The sequence below is a fragment of the Struthio camelus genome, chromosome 15, assembly GCF_040807025.1.
Source record: "Struthio camelus isolate bStrCam1 chromosome 15, bStrCam1.hap1, whole genome shotgun sequence".
NCBI lineage: Eukaryota > Metazoa > Chordata > Aves > Struthioniformes > Struthionidae > Struthio > Struthio camelus.
This window is the reverse complement of record NC_090956.1, coordinates 7,461,381-7,481,771: the sequence shown is the minus strand read 5'-3', so window position 1 is coordinate 7,481,771 and position 20,391 is coordinate 7,461,381. Positions and strand designations below refer to the sequence as shown.

Below are 20,391 nucleotides of genomic sequence, written 5' to 3'. Positions count from 1 at the left end.
TTTATGATGACCTACTGAAATAACTGATAGTCACTAATGTCATCCTATAACAACATTAAAACTGAATAGCCATTACCCTATTGCTAGGCAGTATGTGGCTCATGAGACTCTCTGGCTTGCAGTAATAGAAAATAAAAGTTAAGGCAAAGAGGGGAAGCGTTATACAATAATGCCTGTGGTAATTACCTGCTTAGAATCATGAAAATAAAGATGTCCCAGCTGTCTAGCAGCACAGTGGACATGGTAGCATAAGCATGCATGTATAAGCTGCATTAACAAGTAAGGGTATGTTTGCCTTCATCTTGTGGACAAGGCCAGCAAGGACAGATGCTGGATGTTTGCCTCGGCAAAAATAGAGTGAGTTCCTGTGCATCTGAAGGCTTTGCATGACAAAAGTCTTACTAGTTAGTGTAAGCCAGGAAGTAGCCTATCCTCTGAGCTTGCTTGGTTTTCCCTGTGGTTCATTTGCATGTGAAATCTATTTCCCCTCTGTGGCGCGCCCCCCCCCCCCCCCAAAAGCTCACAGCTGAACTACTCGTTCACTGCTGTTGTGCAGTGAGTTGTCAAATGTGTGAGCACGTGGTCACTATGACTTCACAGTAGGGTCACTGTGGGACCCCTAACTAAGGGGCTTGCAATTGTTCGGTAGTTTTTCCCCTTCACCATTTCTGTAAAAGGTACTGTCTTGTGCTGTTCAGAACACTTTGAAACTTTTGAAGAAAAAACACCTTCATATTTATTTCATGGAAGTGTTTTAAACTTCTTAGTTTCAAGAACTCTTGCTTGAACTGGGACTTGTTTTTCAGTCTTGTCCCTCTTTGTCTCTGAGGTGCATATTAATAAAAGGCAGTTGGTTATGTTGTGAGGACTGGGTGTCAAAAGTACTGCAGAAATGCTGGAACTAGAAATCCTGTTCTAGAAATAGTCTTAATTTTCATCATGCTGCCCCTTTTCCCTGTGGGTTACTGTTGGCTATGCAATACAAGAATTGGTCTTTGCCCTAAGTGCGTGATGCTTTTTACAGTTGTAATTACACAATTGATAGGAGCTAGGCAAACATAATAAAGTTAACTTATAAACAATGTTTTTCTCCCCCCTTCCCCCCCCCCCCCGCCACTTATAAATATTTAACCGGGAGGCCCTAGATTACCTTTGGAGGAATTAATTACAAAGTTAGCTTTGAACGAGCTGGAACAGCTTTTCCCTCTTGGAAGAGGAACCATGTTAGAAACATAAGCGATGATTACTATTTTTAAAACGGCTTCACTGAAGCGTGTACTACTTACAACCCTTGCAGGAAAGCTCTTCTAAGCAAGAAAGTAAAAATTAAGGAAAGGGGGCCGCTGCCATGACTCGACAGCCAGGTCATCTCAGTCCAGGAGGAGGCTCTCAAGTAGTAGATAGAGCGTATACAGACGGTATATACGTTTAAAAAAAAAAAAACAAAAAAAAACTTAAGAAGAGCCGCCGCCGCCGCCGCCGCTTTGTCGCCCTCTCCCCGGCGCCGCCCCCGGCGCCCACGTGACGCGGCGCCCCTCCGCGAAGCCGTGCTTCCTGAGCCTCGCGGGCCGCCGTCGCAGTGGGCGGAAGGCGGGCAGCGAGGCGCGGCGCCTGCGACGTCGCTCCGGGGCTGCGCGCGTCTGCGCCCGCCTCCCTCCCCTTGCCCCCTCCCCCCTCCTCCGCGTTGATGGCGGCGGCGATTATGGCGGCGGCGGCGGCGGAGCAGGAAGCCTCGAAAGGCGGCGGCAGGAACCGCGGCGGCGTGCAGCGCGTCGAGGGCAAGCTGCGCGCCAGCGTGGAGAAAGGCGACTACTACGAAGCGCACCAGATGTACCGGACGCTCTTCTTCAGGTAGGGCGGCCGCCGCGCCGCGCGCCCGCCCCTCCCCCGCCCGGCCTTTCCAGAGCCTTCCCACGCACTCTACCCTGCTGCCTGGCCGCCGCGCCCACGCCCGCTCCCCATTGGCTGCCGCTGCTGCCCATCTCCTGCTCCCGCTCCCTCATTGGGCCGCCGGGGGGGCGGGGCGGGTGCGCGCAGCGCAGTGCAGCGCAGCGTGAGCGGTGTCGGCCCCGGGGGGCCGGTCGCGGCCGGGGCCGCCGCCGTCTCCCTCCCTCCCTCCCTCCGCGACCGGCCGCGGTGGCTTCTGCGAAGGGCGGGCCGGGCGCCGCTGCGGGCCGGGGGTCGCGGCGAAGTCCGGCAGCGCGGGCGGTGACAGCGGCGGCCGCCTCGCCCCGTGCAGGCCGGCCCGTGCGGCGGAGGTCTCCGCCTCGGGGAGCCCTGCAAGGAGCTGGGTTTCGGCCCCCCGCCGCGGGCTGGTCGCTCCTGCTCGGAGGAGGCGAGGCAAAGCCCTGGGCGGCCCCAGGGCCTCCCTTCGCAGCCCCCCGCTCCGTTTCCGAGTGGGCTCAGCTCTGGGTTTTTTATGCGTCCCTGACTCCGGGGACGTTCACGGATGCATCAAGCAGAACCCTGCTTAAAGTCCTTTCACTTGAGACCCTATTTTAAATTAATTTCAGTTTGTCTAGGATGTATCTGCTGTTTCAGTTTTACCATTTTGGCTTGTTTATTGCTCAATAAAGGGACAGAGCTGCTTTGGTGCATGGTAGCAACCCTGTGGCATCCCTTGCAGGAATGGTTAGCTCTCAGAATTGCAGGTATCACCTGTGCGGTAGGATTTTATTAGAATCAATTCTACTTGGTGTATTGTTTGTCTGTATGACAACGACTAAGTAGAGCAGGCCTGGGTGCTTATTGGGAACTATTACTAGTGCTTCTTAGGTCATCAAAAGCTTATCCTAACTTTTATTGCAAAAGCTTTTAATATTTTTTCACATCCACTGCAATTTGTTGTGGTCACCCTTTTTTTCATCAAAGTTTAAAATATAGACCCTTGCTTTCAGGGATACAGAGTAAGGTATTTTTTCTGTGGCCTTCCGCTGTTAGTCCCAATTTTGCTTACTTAAAAATGTCACCTGTGGTTCTGCTGGGGAAAACCAATTGAAAAACAGCGTTCTGAGTCTTGGTAGCCCACTTATCTAACCTCTTTCCTGGGAGCTCCTCTAAGCTGGGATGGGAATAGGCCTGTGAGGGCCATCAGAAAAATAGGAGCCAGGAGTGTGTGTGGGGAAAGTCACTGGTGTATGGTCTACTTCTGACACCAGTAGCGGCACTAAATTAAAGCAGTGGTTTTCTGCAGTAGCCTTCTGATGGGATCAGTAAGGGCATCATCAATATAGTCTTAAAACTTAAATTGTACTTGAGACTCAATCTGAATGTAAGGCAAAGCGTGGACTATTTTATAGTAAGGATTATGTGATGGGACGGCTGTAATTGCAGAAGATCACTTGACTCAGCAGGTCGCTTCTCATCCAATGTTCTAAATGTATTACCTTGTATACTTTGCTTAAGCCTCACTGAATTAACTTGCAATTGAAGTTCCTGTCTTTTCTATTTTAAATGCATGAAAAAGAAGGTGCTCAATTAAACGGCAAGGTGACAGATTCGTAACTAGGAAGAGCACTTCCTTCTAGGCAAAAAGATACAATGGGATTGTGAAACTTGTTTGGAAGTCGCTGAAGCCAAGAAGAAGTCCTGGTTAGTTTTGTCTGTACCCTATAAAATCTGGTTGACCATGAACCATTTTCCAGAGAGACATTAAACTTCACAGAGTGAGATGATCTCAGCTGCAGGATTGTGATTGGGATATCCAGTGCTTACTGCTTTTAAACAAAACAGGCCTGTAAAATATTAGCCTGTTCTGTCATGATGCGTGTGTTAAAACTTGGAATCCTGACTCAGTTTCAAAAGTCATAAACTGAGAAGTGTTTGAAGCTGGAGAAGGGAGGGAGGGAAGAAATGGGGGAGGAGGAGGAAATACTAGCATGAGCCTGCCTCCTGCACAGTTCTTATCCCTCCCTGTGATTCCCATGTAAGGTGGAAAACTGCTGTTCCTGACTAACCCCTGCGAGTCCTATATTCCTCTGAACATAAATACCCGGGCCGAAGGTTGTTAGGGTACATACTGACTGTGCTGAACTCTTCTCTGTTTGTGATTTGGCGAGTTAGTCATACTTCCAAGTTTAACATCACTGTTGTAGCTGAACTGGCTTCTGTTTTCCTCATGCTTGTAGGCACTCTTTCTGGTATGAATAATCGGTTCCAGGATTGTAGTTATGAGGAAGCTTCTCTCTGGTTTTCAGTGCCAGTTAGATTGATGTGGAAAATATTTATTTCTGTTAAAAATCCCTTTTTATTAGAAGGTATTTTTTAAGAAAGCTTCTAAATATATTATTTATTTTTATAATAAAGTTGTTTGCAGCGTCTTCACGTATCAGCTGTAAAATTTGCCAGGTTAGGAGCTGTGTCACCAAATAACGTTTCAAGTGCACTGGAAATGAATTTGCAGAAGTGGGATTCACAATGAGACTGAGAGTCGAAAGCCTAGAAGCAAATCTGTAAGCAAGACCAACTGTGAAAATGTGGGATCTGCCAATCTGTCTGACTGATGTCCATAGTATTTATTGTGGTGCAAACGTGACTTGTTGAGGATACTTATTTAAAAAAATCAGTAGGCTATCCAGTATTACAAGACTGTTATTTCATATAAAAGACTTTAGGATTTTTGAGAAGAGCGTCTCTCCTCCCTGGCTCCTTATCTGATCTGCTTTCACTAGTAAGACTCGTCCCTGGGAACATCACCCCATGACAGCAATTTCACGTACAGCACAAGGGCTTTTGGGGATCCAGTGGTGGTTCATTTTCCCCCTAGTTATGTGGCCCCCCTCATCCACACAGTCCCATCCCTGACCGCTTCACTCCCAGAAACACCAACCCCTCTCTGTCACCGTGTGAGGATGCCTGTGTGTCACATCTGCTCTACCGAGGGGCCTTGCCACTGCAGGAGCAGGGAGGCTGAGCAGCAGCGCTGCTCTGACCAGAGAACAGGAAGGGCTGAAGCAGGGATACAGCAGGACCAGGGGTCGTAGAGGACAAAACGAACATTGCAGATAGTAAAGCACTGTGGTAGAATTGGTGTCTTACGATTTTGAGATGAGCAAATTGCCTGTCGTTATTAACTCATCTGCGAATGTTCTTTCTGATACAAGGTTAAGAGAAAAATGGAAGTTGGAAACTATATCTGCTGCCACTTCTTAAATGCTTTTATAGGAAGGAATGCATTTCTAATCTAGAGATGTGACTATCCATGTGACTAACTTTAGTTAATGACAGTGATGACGTGCAAGAGGCTGCAATCACAGTATGGTTGTAAGAGGCTCTTGTTCTTGAGGTAACCGTTGGGAGCAATTTCTTTCATCCTTCATCTCTTGATTAACTCTTTAAGCGTGGAAGGGAGGTGCTGGAGCACCTGTGTTTTGAAGCGTTAAATTTGGAAGACCTGATCTGTTTCTGTTATGAACTAGTGGCTGCTTAGACTCTGTAAAGTGTTGCATGGTAGATCCTACTGGCTGCTGTTGTCTTAGTAGACACCATCAGAGCTGAGCTATTTTGTTTCAGCAAAGGGCTAATGGTTAGCTTTTGTCCCCTTGTCTGGTAAGCAAAAGTAGTGGTCAGAGAGACTTCAAGAATGAAAAGAGGACATCAGTGGTAAAAGCGCTGGCCCCAGTATGGTTCCTCCATTGGAGAGAGTTGTTATATATATTGGTATATTGCTATAAACACATATCGTTTTAGCTGATGCAGTAAAACATGTTAGAGAACTTAATCAGTTAACATAACTGGACTAACCATGAGCATTGCTGTGTGTAGGAGCTGTCCAAGGTGCAAGGTTAAGCTCTTTCCTCATGACTAATTTGGTTTTAGAAAAAGCTCTGATGTGACAGTCTGAGTGGTGGTGTTTTATGCTTTGACATCTCTTGTTCCACTGAACTCTTGGGATCATTTATCTTTCTTTATTTTAGTGCAAATTGGATTTGAAGCTCTCAGATTTCATTCATACACTATTAGGTTGTATTCTCTCTACTCTCAAGCAGAGAACAAATCGTAGGTTTCAGTTCAATTATTGAAACTAACTTGATTTTAAAATAGATGCTTTATTCCTTTGTTTTAAATTTTAGTAGTCTTAGTCACTTTAGATGCAAGTAATTCTGACCGTACACAACTTACTGCTTTGTGGCAGTTTTTATCGAGGACTCGACGTGGCTTTGCTATTGATTTCAGGTATATGTCACAAGGGAAACATGCAGAAGCAAGAGAGCTAATGTATTCAGGGGCGTTGCTGTTCTTCAGTCATAGCCAGGTAAGTCACTGTTCCTGTGTATGTGCTTTTGGGATGGTTGTTGTTCAAAGAGTTTAAGGGGCGAATGGTAAATTCTCAGTGGTCTATGTTTGGGGGAATTGCTCTGTAACCTTTCATCTACCTGTTGAGTCTTTCTGCACAAAGAGGTATTTTGCTAAACTGGAACATAATGCAGAAATGTTTGTGTGTGTCCGAACGATAATCTTAGCCACATTTGTTTTGCTTTCCTGGAGGCTTCTCTTTTGATACCACCAAATTGTAGTTACTTTTTATAAGGGAGGATTGAGGTTTGGTGATGTGCCTTATGTGTGCTATTGATAAAAGTATAATCTGCTTCTGACAAAACTCTGCTTGAGGAACAAAACTTGTCTTTATTTTTTTTTTTTAACTTTTTTTTTATTCAATGATATCTTCATCGCTACCAGTGTATGTCTGTTTTGTAGCAAAATAGCGCTGCTGATCTGTCCATGCTGGTTTTGGAGTCTTTGGAGAAATCAGATGCAAAAGTAACAGATGACCTTTTAGGTGAGATGACCTTTGCGTTTGGCTTGATGGTATTTAAGATTTCAGTTCAAAATACTTATGAGGTTGTTAACAGTCTTCAAACCTGATTTTGTGTGTGCGCGCTGTGGTCTCCCACATGGCTAACATAATCGTAGAAAAGAACTGGGCAAAATTATCAGAAAGTAATGGATTCCTGGTAACCAACAGTATTCTGAGCACAGGGGCTGGCTTAGAACAAACATTGCTGTCTTGTGGCATCATCCTTTCCTCAACAGAGGAGTGATTATATGGTCTGCACAGCCAGTGATGTCTCCAGGGCTTTGGTGGATGGCACTTTCTCTTTCCAGCAATGCGATGGTGTGCGCATTGTTTGCAAATCAGCCATTCACAAGGAAGTTTTACCTGTTGGACTGTCAGATTCAGTAAACAGACAGGTCAGGAAAACCTTAAGAGCTGCTGCAGCATGGATGAACCACTGTTGGTAGCAGCCTGTGGGTGGGGACAGAGGGCTGGGACAGAGGCGTACTTTGTTTACTTAGACTGGCTCTCATATTCTGGATCACATCTAGTGAGTTCTGATGGTCCTTTCCTGAGCTACGGGCTTCTGTGCCTCGTGGCTTCGCTATGAATGCCAAGCACTCCTGTAACTTGAAGTCTTTCCTCCTCCTTTGGACTGCGTGATGCTTGGGGATACTCTATCCCAAACGATGAGATGGGGAGCTGTTGCCATGCCGACTGCAAGGCGAAGCTTTTGGCTGTGGAGTACTGCTGACTGATAGATGCAAGATTGACTCGACATATGAGAAGTGGCTCATGTTCAAAGGCACTGTTTTTTAAGATGTCTTGTGAAGGCTAATTAGGGAACTTCAGTATATTATAGCACTGTATCTTAAATGTCTTGTCTTAAAGATGCACTAGAAGCAGGAGGTCACTCTATTTCTATTAACGTTAAATATTTGTGAATATTATTGCTTCCAGAAAACTTGGCTAAATTGTTTAGTTTAATGGATCCAAATTCTCCGGAAAGAGTGGCTTTTGTATCCAGAGCACTGAAATGGTCTAGCGGAGGATCAGGAAAACTCGGTCATCCAAAACTACACCAGTTACTAGCAATTACCTTGTGGAAAGGTAAGAACAATTAACTGGATTTTTTTTTTTCTTTTTAATATTGTCAGCTACTTTGGAAATAATTCAAGGAAGCCAGGACAGAAATGAATTATTTATTTCTGCTATTACATCATTTTTTGCAGTAACTTCAGCTTTATGTTACTAACAAAATTATATAGGCCTGTAACTCTGTACTGGTGCAAAACCCCAAATACAGGAGACCTCTCGATAAAAGCAAAGTTGATCCTTTAGAAATTCGGGTAGCTTGATAACGTGTCGTTAGGAAGAAAACTATTGGAGAGCAAGGCTGTTGTATTATTTTGTTTTGTTTCCTTTTTAAATCCTGGTTAAACTTGCAAAAGACTGAAATATATCACTTAGCATCTGAAACAGTCTTTGGGTCTGTAATTAGATACTTATGACACATTGACGGACAAACTTATTTCAGGCATTTTAGAACGAAAGCTGTTGCTTTCGATTTATTTGGAGTTTTATCACTAGGATGTAGGATGGGCTAAAAGGAGCTAAAGTGTTTTAATTGCACAGTCTTTAACAGGTTAATGCTCAAACAAACAAAGGTGAGTGAGAACAGTTGAATAAATGCTCTCTCTTTTGTGGTTTCTCATGAATTAGTAACAGCGCAAGGTTCATTTAAGTTTTTCAGTAGCTGTAAAGTCACCGATCAGGGTATCATATCATAATCCTGACCCAGTGGTCAACAGTCCAATTCATTGCCTTTTTGTGTGCCATATGCGGTCCCGTAACTGTTCTCATGTGCGTTTCATTAGCTTTCGGTGGCTGCTACCAGCCAAAAAGGGAGGGTTTTCTGCAGAGCATTAAAGTTTGGAAATGAGAAAGAAACAGTCGAGTTTTGAAAGTAAAAATCCATGTTTTCTGGCTGGCTGCTTGCCATTCTTTTGAAGAACAAAACATTTATGTTTGCTTAGTTTTTTGTTTTCCACAGCTTCCTCAGAAGTGACTCAGAGTTTTAAAACAAGAGCTTTTATATTCCAAAAATTAGCAGCTTTCCAGTTTTGATTTGCCATTACTGTGGGTTTGCAAGATACTGTGCCTCAAATTAAGTTCTAACCAACCTTTTTCATTTCTTATGCCTTTTTCCCTACATCATTGCCATTCTATTCAGCAAATGGAAGTAATTTTACTTTTGATAGCAAGAGTGGGCTAAGCTAAAAATAGGAGATCCTTCTTTCTAAGTGCAGAGAAAGAAGATATGCTGAAGGTGCTGTTTGATTTCTTGGTGCACATGCTTAAATAGGGAACTTCTCGGTTCCTCTTCTAAGGGCTGATGATAGCATGTTAATGCCAGGATACTGTTGAACAAAATGATATGACTGCTGCACAAGGTAGCTGTTTGTCCCAGTGGTAGCCTTGTTCTTTGGTGACACTGAATGAAATGTTTTTAATAGCACTGATTCAAATATATGTAGAATAATGTATTTATTATCTACCTTTATAAGCTGTCTGTTACTTACAAAAGAAAAAGGCCACTGCTAGTCATGTTGTTTATCTACCGTGTGTGTAGCTCTTACTCTTTTTCTAGCTGTAATGTACAAGCCTAGCAAATGTGCGTTTTAAGTATGTTGAACTGATTTCTTAAAAGCCATTTTCTTTTTCCTTTTGTAGAGCAAAACTATAGTGAATCTCGGTATCACTTCTTGCACTCTACAGATGGCGAAGGATGTGCAAATATGCTAGTAGAATACTCCTCGTCCAGAGGATATCGCAGTGAGGTGGACATGTTTGTAGCACAGGCGGTCCTACAGTAGGTGTTATAATATTATTTGACTGTTTTGCTGAGATGTCATTGTATTTGAGGCCAACCTAATTTAATCAGGATAACTGTAGGATGACTGCCCGTGCTTTTCAAAAGAAATTGTGAAACTGGCCAAAGTTTCTAGAAGTAATTTTATATGATAACAACAGGAGCAGACTGTCTCAGAACTGGTGTGCTGAATTGGTGTCAGATTAAAAAAAAAAAAAAAAATTGTATTAAGGTTGAAATGTGAAATCATGTTAATGGCTTAAAGAGTTAATGTAGTCTGTGTGACCTTGAAAGCATGATTCTTATGTTTTTATTAACACTAACTTACAACTGGTTGGGATTTGCCTAGATGACCTTACCTAGACTGGGGCTAAGTGGGCTTTATATTTGCCTTTAGCCTAGTACTTACTGTCAGTCCCGTGGTCTTAAGAGACAGTTACTCTTGGGTCACCCTGGTTTATGAGCAGCAATGTGATGGTGCTTGGTTTAACAGTTGCTGGTGGCTTTCACTTGCTTTGCGCGTTTATTTTGTAGGAGGTGGGAATGCAAGCTATTATGTGCATTTGCAGAGCGCGTGTACAATTAAGGTTAACAAAACCAATTTTACTGTAATTAATCATTGATGGTGGCTTTCTTCAGTCAAGGAAAGCAGCTTATGGAGGAGTCTGTGGAGGAGGTGGAGACAGGGCTGTGCAGCAGGGAATCAGGGAGAGAAGTGGGGGAGAGTAAGTGTTGGGGGAGAGGGAGGAGGTGAGAGCAAGTCTGTCTCTCTTCTGGCAGCAGTGAGCTGTCAGATTAGTCTGGACTGCAGTGATTCTTGAGAGGCAGAAAATCCTTTGTAGGAGACCAGTGTATGCAGGACTGATGGGGCTCTTAAACAATTCTGTAGGGCTTTGTTTTGCGGAGGAAAAAATTTCTAGTGAGAGCTTATGGGTATGGGATTATTTTCTCCAGTAGTTACACAGAAACGCTTCTACATCCTTTACTGGCCTGTATCTCAAATACCGTGCTAAATCCTGTTACATCACAGTTTATGATCTAATGAAAAGCATTGTAATTCCTTGCTCAGCAGTAAGGCAAAAGAATCCCTGCTCCCTGCACATGTGAGGGTCTGGCTTTGGAGGCCAGCTTGTGACCAAAAATGAGACTGCTCGTGGCAGTCTTCCCAGTACTTGCTGACAGCATTTGTCCCAGACAGTCCGTGTTAGGCCTGTGGACTTGCAAAGATTACCCAGTTAAATTAACTGGATCTGAACAAAGATTTGACCAATGTGGGAAACTGATATGTTAACTGCTGACGAATCACTCAGGAAGCCAATGCATATTTTTTTTTGTGAGACTTTCAGACTTGTGTATCAAAGTCTAAATTAGTGGCCCTGATGCCATGTTGTTTTGGGGTGACAGCAAGAGAACGGCAGGGTCACTGGACACTGACAGATGCATACTGAAAGGAGATGTATTTGGGAGTGGATGGGGCCAGGTGAGAAATTTTTGACTAGGTTTTTACCTCAGTGTGGTAAGCTCTGGACCGGTAAAGGTAACGTCTCATTTAATTTGAATCACGTGGCAGCCAGTCTTTCCACACTTTTATTTGATGCCCTCTTTCAGTAACCTTCCTGTATACGATTTGCTTAGGTTTAACTCATTCTGTTAATATTTAATGTCATTTCCTCCCCAAGCTGCTTATACCACAAACTAGCTAAATAGTGATTTTCATATCCTCAGTTGATTACCAAACAGTTGCGAGAGATGTACATCTCTACCAGTTAGTTTCTGCTATCAGTTTAAGCCTGAGAAGGCTTCTATGCACAAATGTAGTAGTGACTGAGCATTTGGTTTCCCCTTTTTTTCCTGCATGTAAAATTTCTTCTCTGTATTTTAACTTCCTCCGTTCTGCTTCCCTTTACAGATTTCTCTGCTTAAAAAATAAGACCAGTGCATCAGTTGTTTTTACGACATACACACAGAAACATCCGTCAATAGAAAAGGGTCCGCCCTTTGTTCAACCACTTCTAAACTTCATCTGGTTTCTGTTATTGGCCGTTGATGGGTACAGTATGATTTTTGTTACTTTGTTCTTAGTTACCTTTTCATCCGTTATTGAGATTACATTTTGTGTTGTTTCCTTTCTAGAGGAAAACTAACAGTATTTACAGTATTGTGTGAACAGTATCAACCCTCGCTGAAAAGAGATCCCATGTATAATGAGGTGAGTTACTAGTAGTTGTGAACAGAATTTAACCTGCAGAATTAGTTAAATAAAAGCTGATTGTCTTCGGTTTTGTGACTTTGCAAACCTGGCAGGTCACAGTCTGCAGAGTCTGGCTGCCACAGCCACCAAAGTGTACTTTTTTTTAGGGGCTTCCTCAAAGTAGTTAGATACTGACTTGATACTTTATACAGTATATTTGGAAGAGTGCCCTTTAGGAGCAGGATGGCAATTCATAACTATTGCACATGCAACATTTTAATTTTCCTTGACATGTTGTTTCAAAAGTAAAGTTTTTGAAGACAGCTTGTAGAGAGGGGTCAGTGCCCCAGCTTGTGCAGTTTGATTGCTGTCCAGAGGCTTTCCACCGGTAAACGAAGTAGTTGACATCATTCTCCATCCTGTGTCATTTCAGTACCTAGATAGAATAGGACAGCTTTTCTTTGGAGTTCCACCCAAGCAGACATCGTCCTACGGAGGATTACTAGGTAAGTTTTATGTTGGCGAGTGTTTAAAGACACTACCAGTCTTTTCAGAGTGGTGGCTTACATGAGACAGATGTGCCAGAAACAGATGATTTGTTCTAACGAGTATATTGTATTTTTTTCCCGTGGCCTGTAGAAACAGTCACTGCTATAGAATACAAGATGAATTGGTTGGATATGAGATTAAAGTGCTGTAGCTAGTAGACTTTTCATTTTTGAGAAGGGAAGAAACATATAAAGTACTCTTGCAGTTCATTTTGACGTTCTGGTAAAGCTTATAACTGTAAAGCAAAACCTTATTTGTGCTAAAACTTAATTTGCTCTGACTTCAGTGGCTGCTTTTCCTAAAGTAAAATCTGGGACTTTGGTATAGGTCTAACTGGTGTTGATGTAAAATGAGCGCTCTCAAAGTTGATGTTTTGAAATTAATACTACCTTTCTACAAGAAAGGAAAAGTAATAGAGAAATTCAGCCCTTGTTTCCTGGCTCTTTGAAGAACATGAGAAAGGAAGAGATTGAACTGAATTACTGTTGTAAAATCTAATGTTTTTCCTTGAGAGCTAAGCTCTTCCTTTGGTAAGCTGACTTGAAGCTTTACCTGCAAATGTCAGTTCACTGATACCCAAAATTTGATGAAAAACACGAGTATCATAGATCTCATGTACCAATAACAGCTTTTTAGAAATTCAGGCCTCTTTAAATTGAGCAAAGCAGGGAGGGTGCATAAATGCTTTTGTCTCAGACAAATTCTTTACAGTATCATGCACAGCAGTGTTACTGTTGAAGAGTTTCACCATGGGATGTGTCTCTTCATTTGTTCTCTCCCCCCCCCCCCCCCCAGATGCAGCTACATACATAAGTGTATTCTTAGAAAAAGGAACAGTATCAAAATAGAGCCATCCATTATCAAGATCCTAGTGGAAACAGGTGTGGGAATTCCAGTGTCTACTGGAATCACTTTTATTTCATCAAAAGATTTTCTGAGTATTCTTTATTGAAATTTGCACCCTAGCAGGCTAGTAGGAAAATAGTTAAAGATTATGAAATGAGAATGTAAAACTGTCAAATCTGACTGTCCTATATTTAATGTAGGAAATCTTTTAAACAGTCTGATGGGAACTGGAGAAGATGATGACACAGAAGATGGTCAGGAAGATAGCAGTCCTATCGAACTTGACTGAATATTTTTGTCCTCGGGTGCCGTGTAAATCTGATGATTCGATGACTCCAAAGACAGTTTTGGAATTTGAATCCTGCAGTTGTTTCTTGGCGCCTAAAAGGGCTCCTCCGCTCTTTTAGAAATGGTTGCTGAAATGTTTATAATGTTCGGTCTATATTATTTATGTAAAAAAAAAAAAAAAAAAAAAGAAACCAACAAAAAATAGCCAAAAGAACCAATCGGAGCAATTGTTAGCAGGTTTCCGATACGGCGGCTGGTGACTTTGATTAAAATATAGTCTTCTACGGTTTCTGATGCAGTACTCCCTTTTGCACAGTAATTCAATAAAGCATAAATATGGGTCTTGTACTTCAAGGTCTACCAATAACATCTTTGTTACAAGAAAGCCTCCTTGACCTCTGCCATCTCCAAGGAACATCTTGAAAGGCAGGGTGATTAATTGAATAATTTATTTGTGAGGCTGGTGCCAAAAGCATTGTGAGATGAGCCAAAGAGTATAATTAGAGATGCACATCTGAGACACTGATACCAAGAACTCACTTTTACTGCAGTGAGTCAACATGCATGCTATTCATGCTGCCTTTCAGCCTATTTAAGATTGGGCCCTGGCTGAGCCCGCATGTGTTTGGCTGATATTTTTGGAAAAGCACAAAATTGAATTGCTTTTGAGTAAAAGCTGATCAGTGGGACACAGGTAAGTGGCTTCCATGTGGATCTCTCTGGCCTAGCTGTAAAAATAGGGTATCTAAAATACCTCTGGCTTGTGGCTCTACTTCTTTGGAACAGATTCTTTTTCAATCTGAGTTTATAAGCGTACGTAAAGGCGTTTTATAAGTGAATGAAATGATTTGCCACAGTCTGTGTTTGAACCACAGCTCTTTGTAAAGAAAAGGGATACTGCAGACTTTTTGTTCTTTATGATATATTTATTTTTCTTGGGTGATTGATTCATTTAACACTTCCTGTAAAAAGAATAAATCAATAAATAATGGAGTAACTTCAACCCCAGTGGTAGGCATAGCAGTTCTACATCTCCTCCTCTTTAATGCAGCACACCGGATGTTAGTGGTACAGCGAGCAGATGAAACGGGGAAACGCTTTATTTTTTCATGGTGAAAATGAAAAGGCTTAGATTAATAAACAGCAATCATGCATAGGGGAGGGCGGGAATCATACAAACTTATTGACTGTATGGAAAAGAAAAGGCATTGAAAGGAAGACTTTGTGCTAATTGTGAAGTCTCAAATAAACACTTTATACCAGGATGAATGACATATTGCTGCTTTCTGAGAGTTTTATGAGCAGAGATCTTGTGTTCCTTGCTAGTTTTTTTCCCTGCCAGATTTGACAGCAGATCATCTGGATCTCAGTACTGCAGCTTTATCTTTGCTTATTATTTTTCTGCAGGTCTGGACCTAATTTGATGATAACTAACTAGGCTAATTATCATTTTGATGTCCTCTGTAATGTGTATCTGATACAAAGCAAGCAGAAAGCAGCCTTGTCCAGTGGCTGGGAGCAGCAGTGGCCCCTCCTGTGTCCTGCCTACATGGCTAAAAGTGACTGCACAGGTTTGTGCTGTAGCAGTGCGTACGCTGGCCTGATCCCAGCCTGTGCAGGCCTGCAGAAGAGCGTTTCTGCTGGTGCTGCGACCGTTATCCTCCTGCTCTTGAGCCGGCTTTGAGATTGGGGTGAACAGCATCAATGCAAGATGCCATGTGCAGCCATACTGCACTCCTGTATGGGAACCAATAAAGACCAGTGGGTGTGCATATATAGTTTTGACTTTGCATCTATTTATAGGGTTTCTTTTTTAATAGGGAGAGAGTGTTGTATCATTTTATTTATATATATATATATATATATATATATATATCAAATAAATATATATCAAATATAGAATGTAACAGTATTATATACTGTAATTATATATTACATATATAAAAAAATTATACTTTCATGCATGCATGTACATGCAGATATAATTCACACATGAATATTAAAAATTTTGGTATGTGCATGTAGTGTCTACATGTGCACCTATAGACAAATGTACATACATACACATGTATATATTTCTATATGTGTGTATATATGTATATTTGTACATACCGTGTGTATATACATAGACTGTGAATATGTATATATACACATACACATTTATATAGGTGTAGATAAAATATTTATATGAAGCATTTAGATACCTAATTAGGCAGAGAGAGTGTGAATAAAATGTTTATATGAACCAGCTTTATACATGCTTAGATAGAATACAGGGCGGGGAGGGTGCTTCATGAAGTCTTCCCGCAGGGTCCGTTTCCCACCTCCCTCCTGGGTGCTGGTGTCGGGGAGCCCCTGGCTGCCAGGCAGGGGGAACGGTGGGCCAGCATGGCCCCTACCTGAACCCCAGCTACTTCTGTTCCCTCCCACCCCAAAACCCTGTCTTAGTGCTACCCCGACTGAATATGACACTTCCACTGATTTGACATAATAATTTATTCAATCAAATGACATTTAGTACCACAGTTTTCTTACCAGTGACATAACAATGATGAGATGGCTTTTCGTTTACAAACACCAACTTAAGAAATGCGTCGGACAGTTCAATGTTCTGTTACTAATTGGACACAGTTGTTTTTTTTCTTTTTTCAGATAAAAATTCAGCATGTTCTGTACAGTTCCTGGACTGATGGGCCAAGAACGTCCTCATTCACAACTTCCTCTGACTGCAGGAATTCCAGTGGTCAAAACATTGTTGAAATGTCACTTTGAGCAGCTTTTTTTCCCCTCCCCCACCCCCCAAAAAAAAACCAGGAAAAAAAAATTAAGAGAATTATTGAAAAAGTGCAACAACCAGTTTTTGTAGAAGCAAGATATCATAGGTAGAAGGTGGTGAAAGAGATGTGACCACTGGAGGGGGTGTGGAAACGGTTTTACAGGGCCTGTTGGCATAAGTGAACCTGAAGCTCCAATCCCACAACCCAAGCTGGGGCTTTGCCGCATCCCACTCAGACAATCCAGCTTTTCAATCAATGTGACAATGCAAAATGGCTACAAAATACCCCACAGTGATCCTTGCCCTTTGGCTGGGATAATGACCATGTCATGCCAGGTAACTTGGTATGATGCCCTTTGGTGGGCAGCAGCACCTGGCCTTCAAGCCTGCTCCCCCTGCACGGAAGCCCTCTCCTGCTTGGAGACAGCACCCCAGGCAGCTGCGCCGGGACTGCCCAGCCAAGGCTCCACATTACCCACTGCCCCAAACAGCTGGTCGCTTGGGTTTACCACTGTGAGCACGGGGGGGGGGGGGGGGGGGGGGGGGGGGGGTCACCCTGCAGCTGAGGGAAGGCTCTGCCATCCATCCAGGGCCAACCACCCAATTTTCCTATTCTTACACCTGGGAACAGGGAAGGGCAAGGTGTAAAAAAAACTGCTTTAACCCACCTTGGGTGTCTGAGCCTTCGCCATGGTGTGATTCAGGGCAGCATCGCTGCTGGACAGGCTCTGGGAGAGTTGCTGGGAGCAGGCTCAGCAAAGCTTCCAACCAAGGCCCTTTCTCCAGGCACTTCCATGCAGCTGGTGGCCACCAGGCTCCCCTCCTCCGTGCTGGGCCTGTGGCACCCAAGGGGAGGCATGATGGGGGCTAAAGGCTTGCTCAGAGCATGCCAAGCCAGATCAGCCCTTCTCAGGGCGCTCGTCCCTTCATTTGTCTTCACCCTAACTCAGCCACAAGTGCCTTTCAGCTGCCACCGCGGGCTTTTGAGCTCTTCCTCTTCTAGGCACAGCAAGTTTCTCTCTTCTCGGGCTCCAGGATGCTGTTCCCAAGGTCCAGCACAGCTCTTGGCACGATCCAAGAGCAGTTGCGCTGCAGGGAACCAGCCTGCAAGAAGCCAAGTGCAGCTCCACTGCCCTCGTAGCAGCACGTAAGCAGCACCCGGGCATCACACTGGGACCAGCAACTGAGGCCAACAACACAGCACCAACCTGGGGATCACTGCTCAATGTGGCAGTGAAAGGGCAGAAACGCCCGCTCCGAGGCTCTGCAGGTCCAGCTCCAATGACACTGGCTGTGCAAGATGTACTGGCTTCACAGCACACCCCTGTGTCTGCGGTTCCTCCCAGCATGGCTGCGCTCAGAGCACTGCTCCATCCTCCTGGCTGTCACGCTTGTCTCTCCATGGCCACTGCAGAAAGTACTGCCAGGGCACCCTGGGCATGCGTAGTTGAGAGCCTGCCAACAGCTTCGGGTTTTTTTTTTTTTTTTTTTTTTTGTTAAGCTTGTGGCTCACTTCCAGGCAAGTGCTGAATATTCCCGTTCCCTCTTGGGGCAGGGGATAGCGGACAAGCTCTGTACGTTGTCCTGCTCACCCAGACAGGCCTGCCTCTCCCTCTACGTGCCAGCCAGATGAATCTGCTGAGCGGAGTCCGGGATTCGTCAGAGGTAACGCTTCTCTGTTGGTAATGGGCACTTCTTGGATGTGCACTTTGGTAAGCAGATAGTGAGGCCAACGACACAAATTTCTGCTATTTTTAAATCAAATCCTGTTTGAAACTAGCCTATATATAACATTACCATCACTTACGTGGTGTGACGTTCACCTACATTAAAAAGTAATTTATTTATAATTTACCTCTATAACATCTGGAGCATCAGTCATTTAGCAACATTTACACATCATGAGACCATGTAAGCCAAACTATTCCATTTTTGTCTGAGCTTCCTACGAGGTGCACGTGCAAAGTTCTTCGAGTCCATGTGCTCCTATGGCAAACTGTAAAGACACCTGGCTGGGACCGCTCACATGTACAGCCCGTTGCTTCTTAGCTAGCACCTCGCTCAGTTCAACCCGTCTATGTCTAAAGAAATGCCATGAGAACGCTAGGCTGTTAAGACCATTTCCCTTTGCCCATTTTGCAAAGGCAGAAGAACACATCGCTTTGCCATCAACTTGGACAAAAAGATATAAGTGGCTGGGGCACTGCACAGAAAATATTGTCCACAAGGAGGACATGGAGGCAAACTTCCTCTCAGGATCCTTGTTTGAAGCTGCTCTAAGATGCTACACTTCCTTGCTTTTTGAGGGGTCTGAACCACGTGGGCCAGCAGACCACAAAACGCTGCCTTCTGACACATCTCAGTCACCTGCAAACTCCCCCTCTGGTTTACAGCTGTTGTTCCCTACATTTGAAGATGACATTTATTTCCTTTGTGGTTTTAGGTTCATGCTCTGTATCCCATTAGGATGTCACAGTCTCAGCAATTCCCATGAGAAAACACTAGTGGAGAGCTGGGACTGTGGGATCGCCAGCGAAAACCTGGCCAAACCACAGACGTCAGCTCACCTGAGAGCAGCTACCGCATGGACTGAACCAGCCTAACCTAAAGGAAGAGTCAGAGCGTCCGAGGAGGTCCAAGTCCAGGTCAGTGCTGCCTCTTCCCCCTGCCAGCAGCCCAGGCAGCTGAGAGCTCTGGAAAGTTCAGATCCAAAAGCTGAACCAGATTATATCCATCCCTAATCTACATTAACAAAAGATTGCAGAGGAGAAAAAGCAGGTTTCTAAACCCCACTCACCATCCAACCAATCAGCTGCTGAAATGCTTCAGAAAGGGTGTTCAGACAGGAGAGAAGAAAAAGGCATGTTCTCCTTTCCTCCAAACAGTTAACCCTTTTAGTTTTGCACCAGTCAAGGAGCAGGTTTCCAGAGAAAGCGCTGTGCCTGAGACGGGCCACTGACACAGTCTCCATCGTCCTGGGAAGTGTGGTCTAAAACTCGTTTCGCACTGCGCTTGGGACTGTCTGTGTTACTGCAGGTAGCATAGGCCCGCGGGCCAGTCTGGTGGCACGTCACCGAGAGCTGCCAACCCTGGCAGCACGTGCGGTCTCTGCGGGAATTACCTACTGCGGAGGGATACACAAAACGGCTGCACATGGAAATGAGGCCTGTGGAGGAGCCTGGGCACTGCTGGAAACACAGCACAGCCAGAGAAATGACTTTTGCTATCGACCAGCATCTTCTCTGACATTTCGCAGCTGTCCTTCTTGTCCTTCCAACATGATCAAGTCAATGACGAGGGGAAAGGGAAGTATTATTATTGTTATTATTATTATTATTAATTATTTTTAGCATTTCAAATAAAACCACGTTGTGTTGTAAACAGAAGCTCATTCCTCAGGTCTGCCCAGTCCCAACTAAGGTTTATGCTTGAAGTGGGCTTCCACTGAAACAAAGACCATAAAGAAAACAAAGTTAAAACAAGGACCAAGACAACTCCTGTTAGGCACTCAACAGACTCGCACAAAGCCACCCTGCGGAGGGACGTTAGCCAGGACTCCTGTGCACCAGGCCTGCTCATGTACAACTGCGAACGCACACAAAGCCCATGCCAGCGAATACCTTTCGCTGCCATTACCCGTTTGGGATTATCCGCAGCAAGTCGTGACACCACTGCCGCGATTTGTACTCGCCCACAAAGAGCCCGGGCCCTGCTGAGCTCAACTGTCTACACCCCAGTCGCGCAGTGGAAATGCTGCTCAGCAGTGAACTTGTGGCAGGATGGACTGGTAAAGCACGAACCCTGAGCAAAGCGGATGCCCTTTGATGGGGCTAAGCCTCACTAAAGCCTGATAAACCCTCTTCAATACCACCTCCACGCCAAGGGCCCCTCCTGGACTAGCAAGACCTTGCTAGCATGAGAGGGCACATTTCTTCTCCATGTCCTTGGCCTGCTGCAGCTCTTCATAACTGAGCACCGTGGACATCACCCCAGGCACTGCATGCACATGAACCCTTCATGTTAAGGGGGATGCAGCAAGACACCCTCCCCCTCTTCCATGTGTGGACCCCTGTCTGTTTGGGCAGGCTTTGCAT

General features: G+C 44.3%; 2 protein-coding genes across 4 annotated transcripts in view; one reads left to right on the top strand and one right to left on the bottom strand.

Moving 5' to 3' along the window:
• Positions 1-1,515: 1,515 nt before the first annotated feature.
• On the top strand, positions 1,516-14,790 carry GET4 (guided entry of tail-anchored proteins factor 4). Of its 3 annotated transcripts, XM_068908447.1 has the most exons (10): positions 2,036-2,911; positions 3,467-3,591; positions 6,175-6,253; positions 6,697-6,778; positions 7,736-7,885; positions 9,509-9,647; positions 11,557-11,697; positions 11,781-11,856; positions 12,272-12,344; positions 13,434-14,790. In XM_068908447.1, exons 3-10 carry the CDS (start codon positions 6,179-6,181, stop codon positions 13,520-13,522), a joined length of 825 nt encoding a protein of 274 aa, XP_068764548.1. In that variant the 5' UTR covers positions 2,036-2,911; positions 3,467-3,591; positions 6,175-6,178; the 3' UTR covers positions 13,523-14,790. The 3 variants fall into 3 exon arrangements, with proteins under 3 accessions (XP_068764547.1, XP_068764548.1, XP_009688400.1); XM_068908446.1 differs by lacking the exons at positions 2,036-2,911; positions 3,467-3,591 and adding an exon at positions 1,516-1,851; XM_009690105.2 differs by having other exon boundaries at positions 2,039-3,591.
• A 1,519-nt stretch (positions 14,791-16,309) lies between these two features.
• ADAP1 (ArfGAP with dual PH domains 1) overlaps positions 16,310-20,391 on the bottom strand; it is an 80,984-nt gene continuing 76,902 nt past the window's right edge. The window contains exon 11 of the mRNA XM_068908444.1: positions 16,310-19,741. Within this exon, the coding sequence (XP_068764545.1) occupies positions 19,713-19,741 (29 nt within the window). The 3' untranslated portion in view covers positions 16,310-19,712. The remainder of the gene's footprint in view (positions 19,742-20,391) is intronic.

Coding starts and splice junctions, on each gene's coding strand:
- GET4 (XM_068908446.1), top strand. CDS start 1,688: ATGGCGGCGGCGATTATGGCGGCGGCGGCGGCGGAGCAGGAAGCCTCG. Junction 6,254..6,696: donor TGTTCTTCAGTCATAGCCAG/GTAAGTCACTGT, acceptor TCTGTTTTGTAG/CAAAATAGCGCTGCTGATCT. Junction 7,886..9,508: donor AGCAATTACCTTGTGGAAAG/GTAAGAACAATT, acceptor TTCCTTTTGTAG/AGCAAAACTATAGTGAATCT.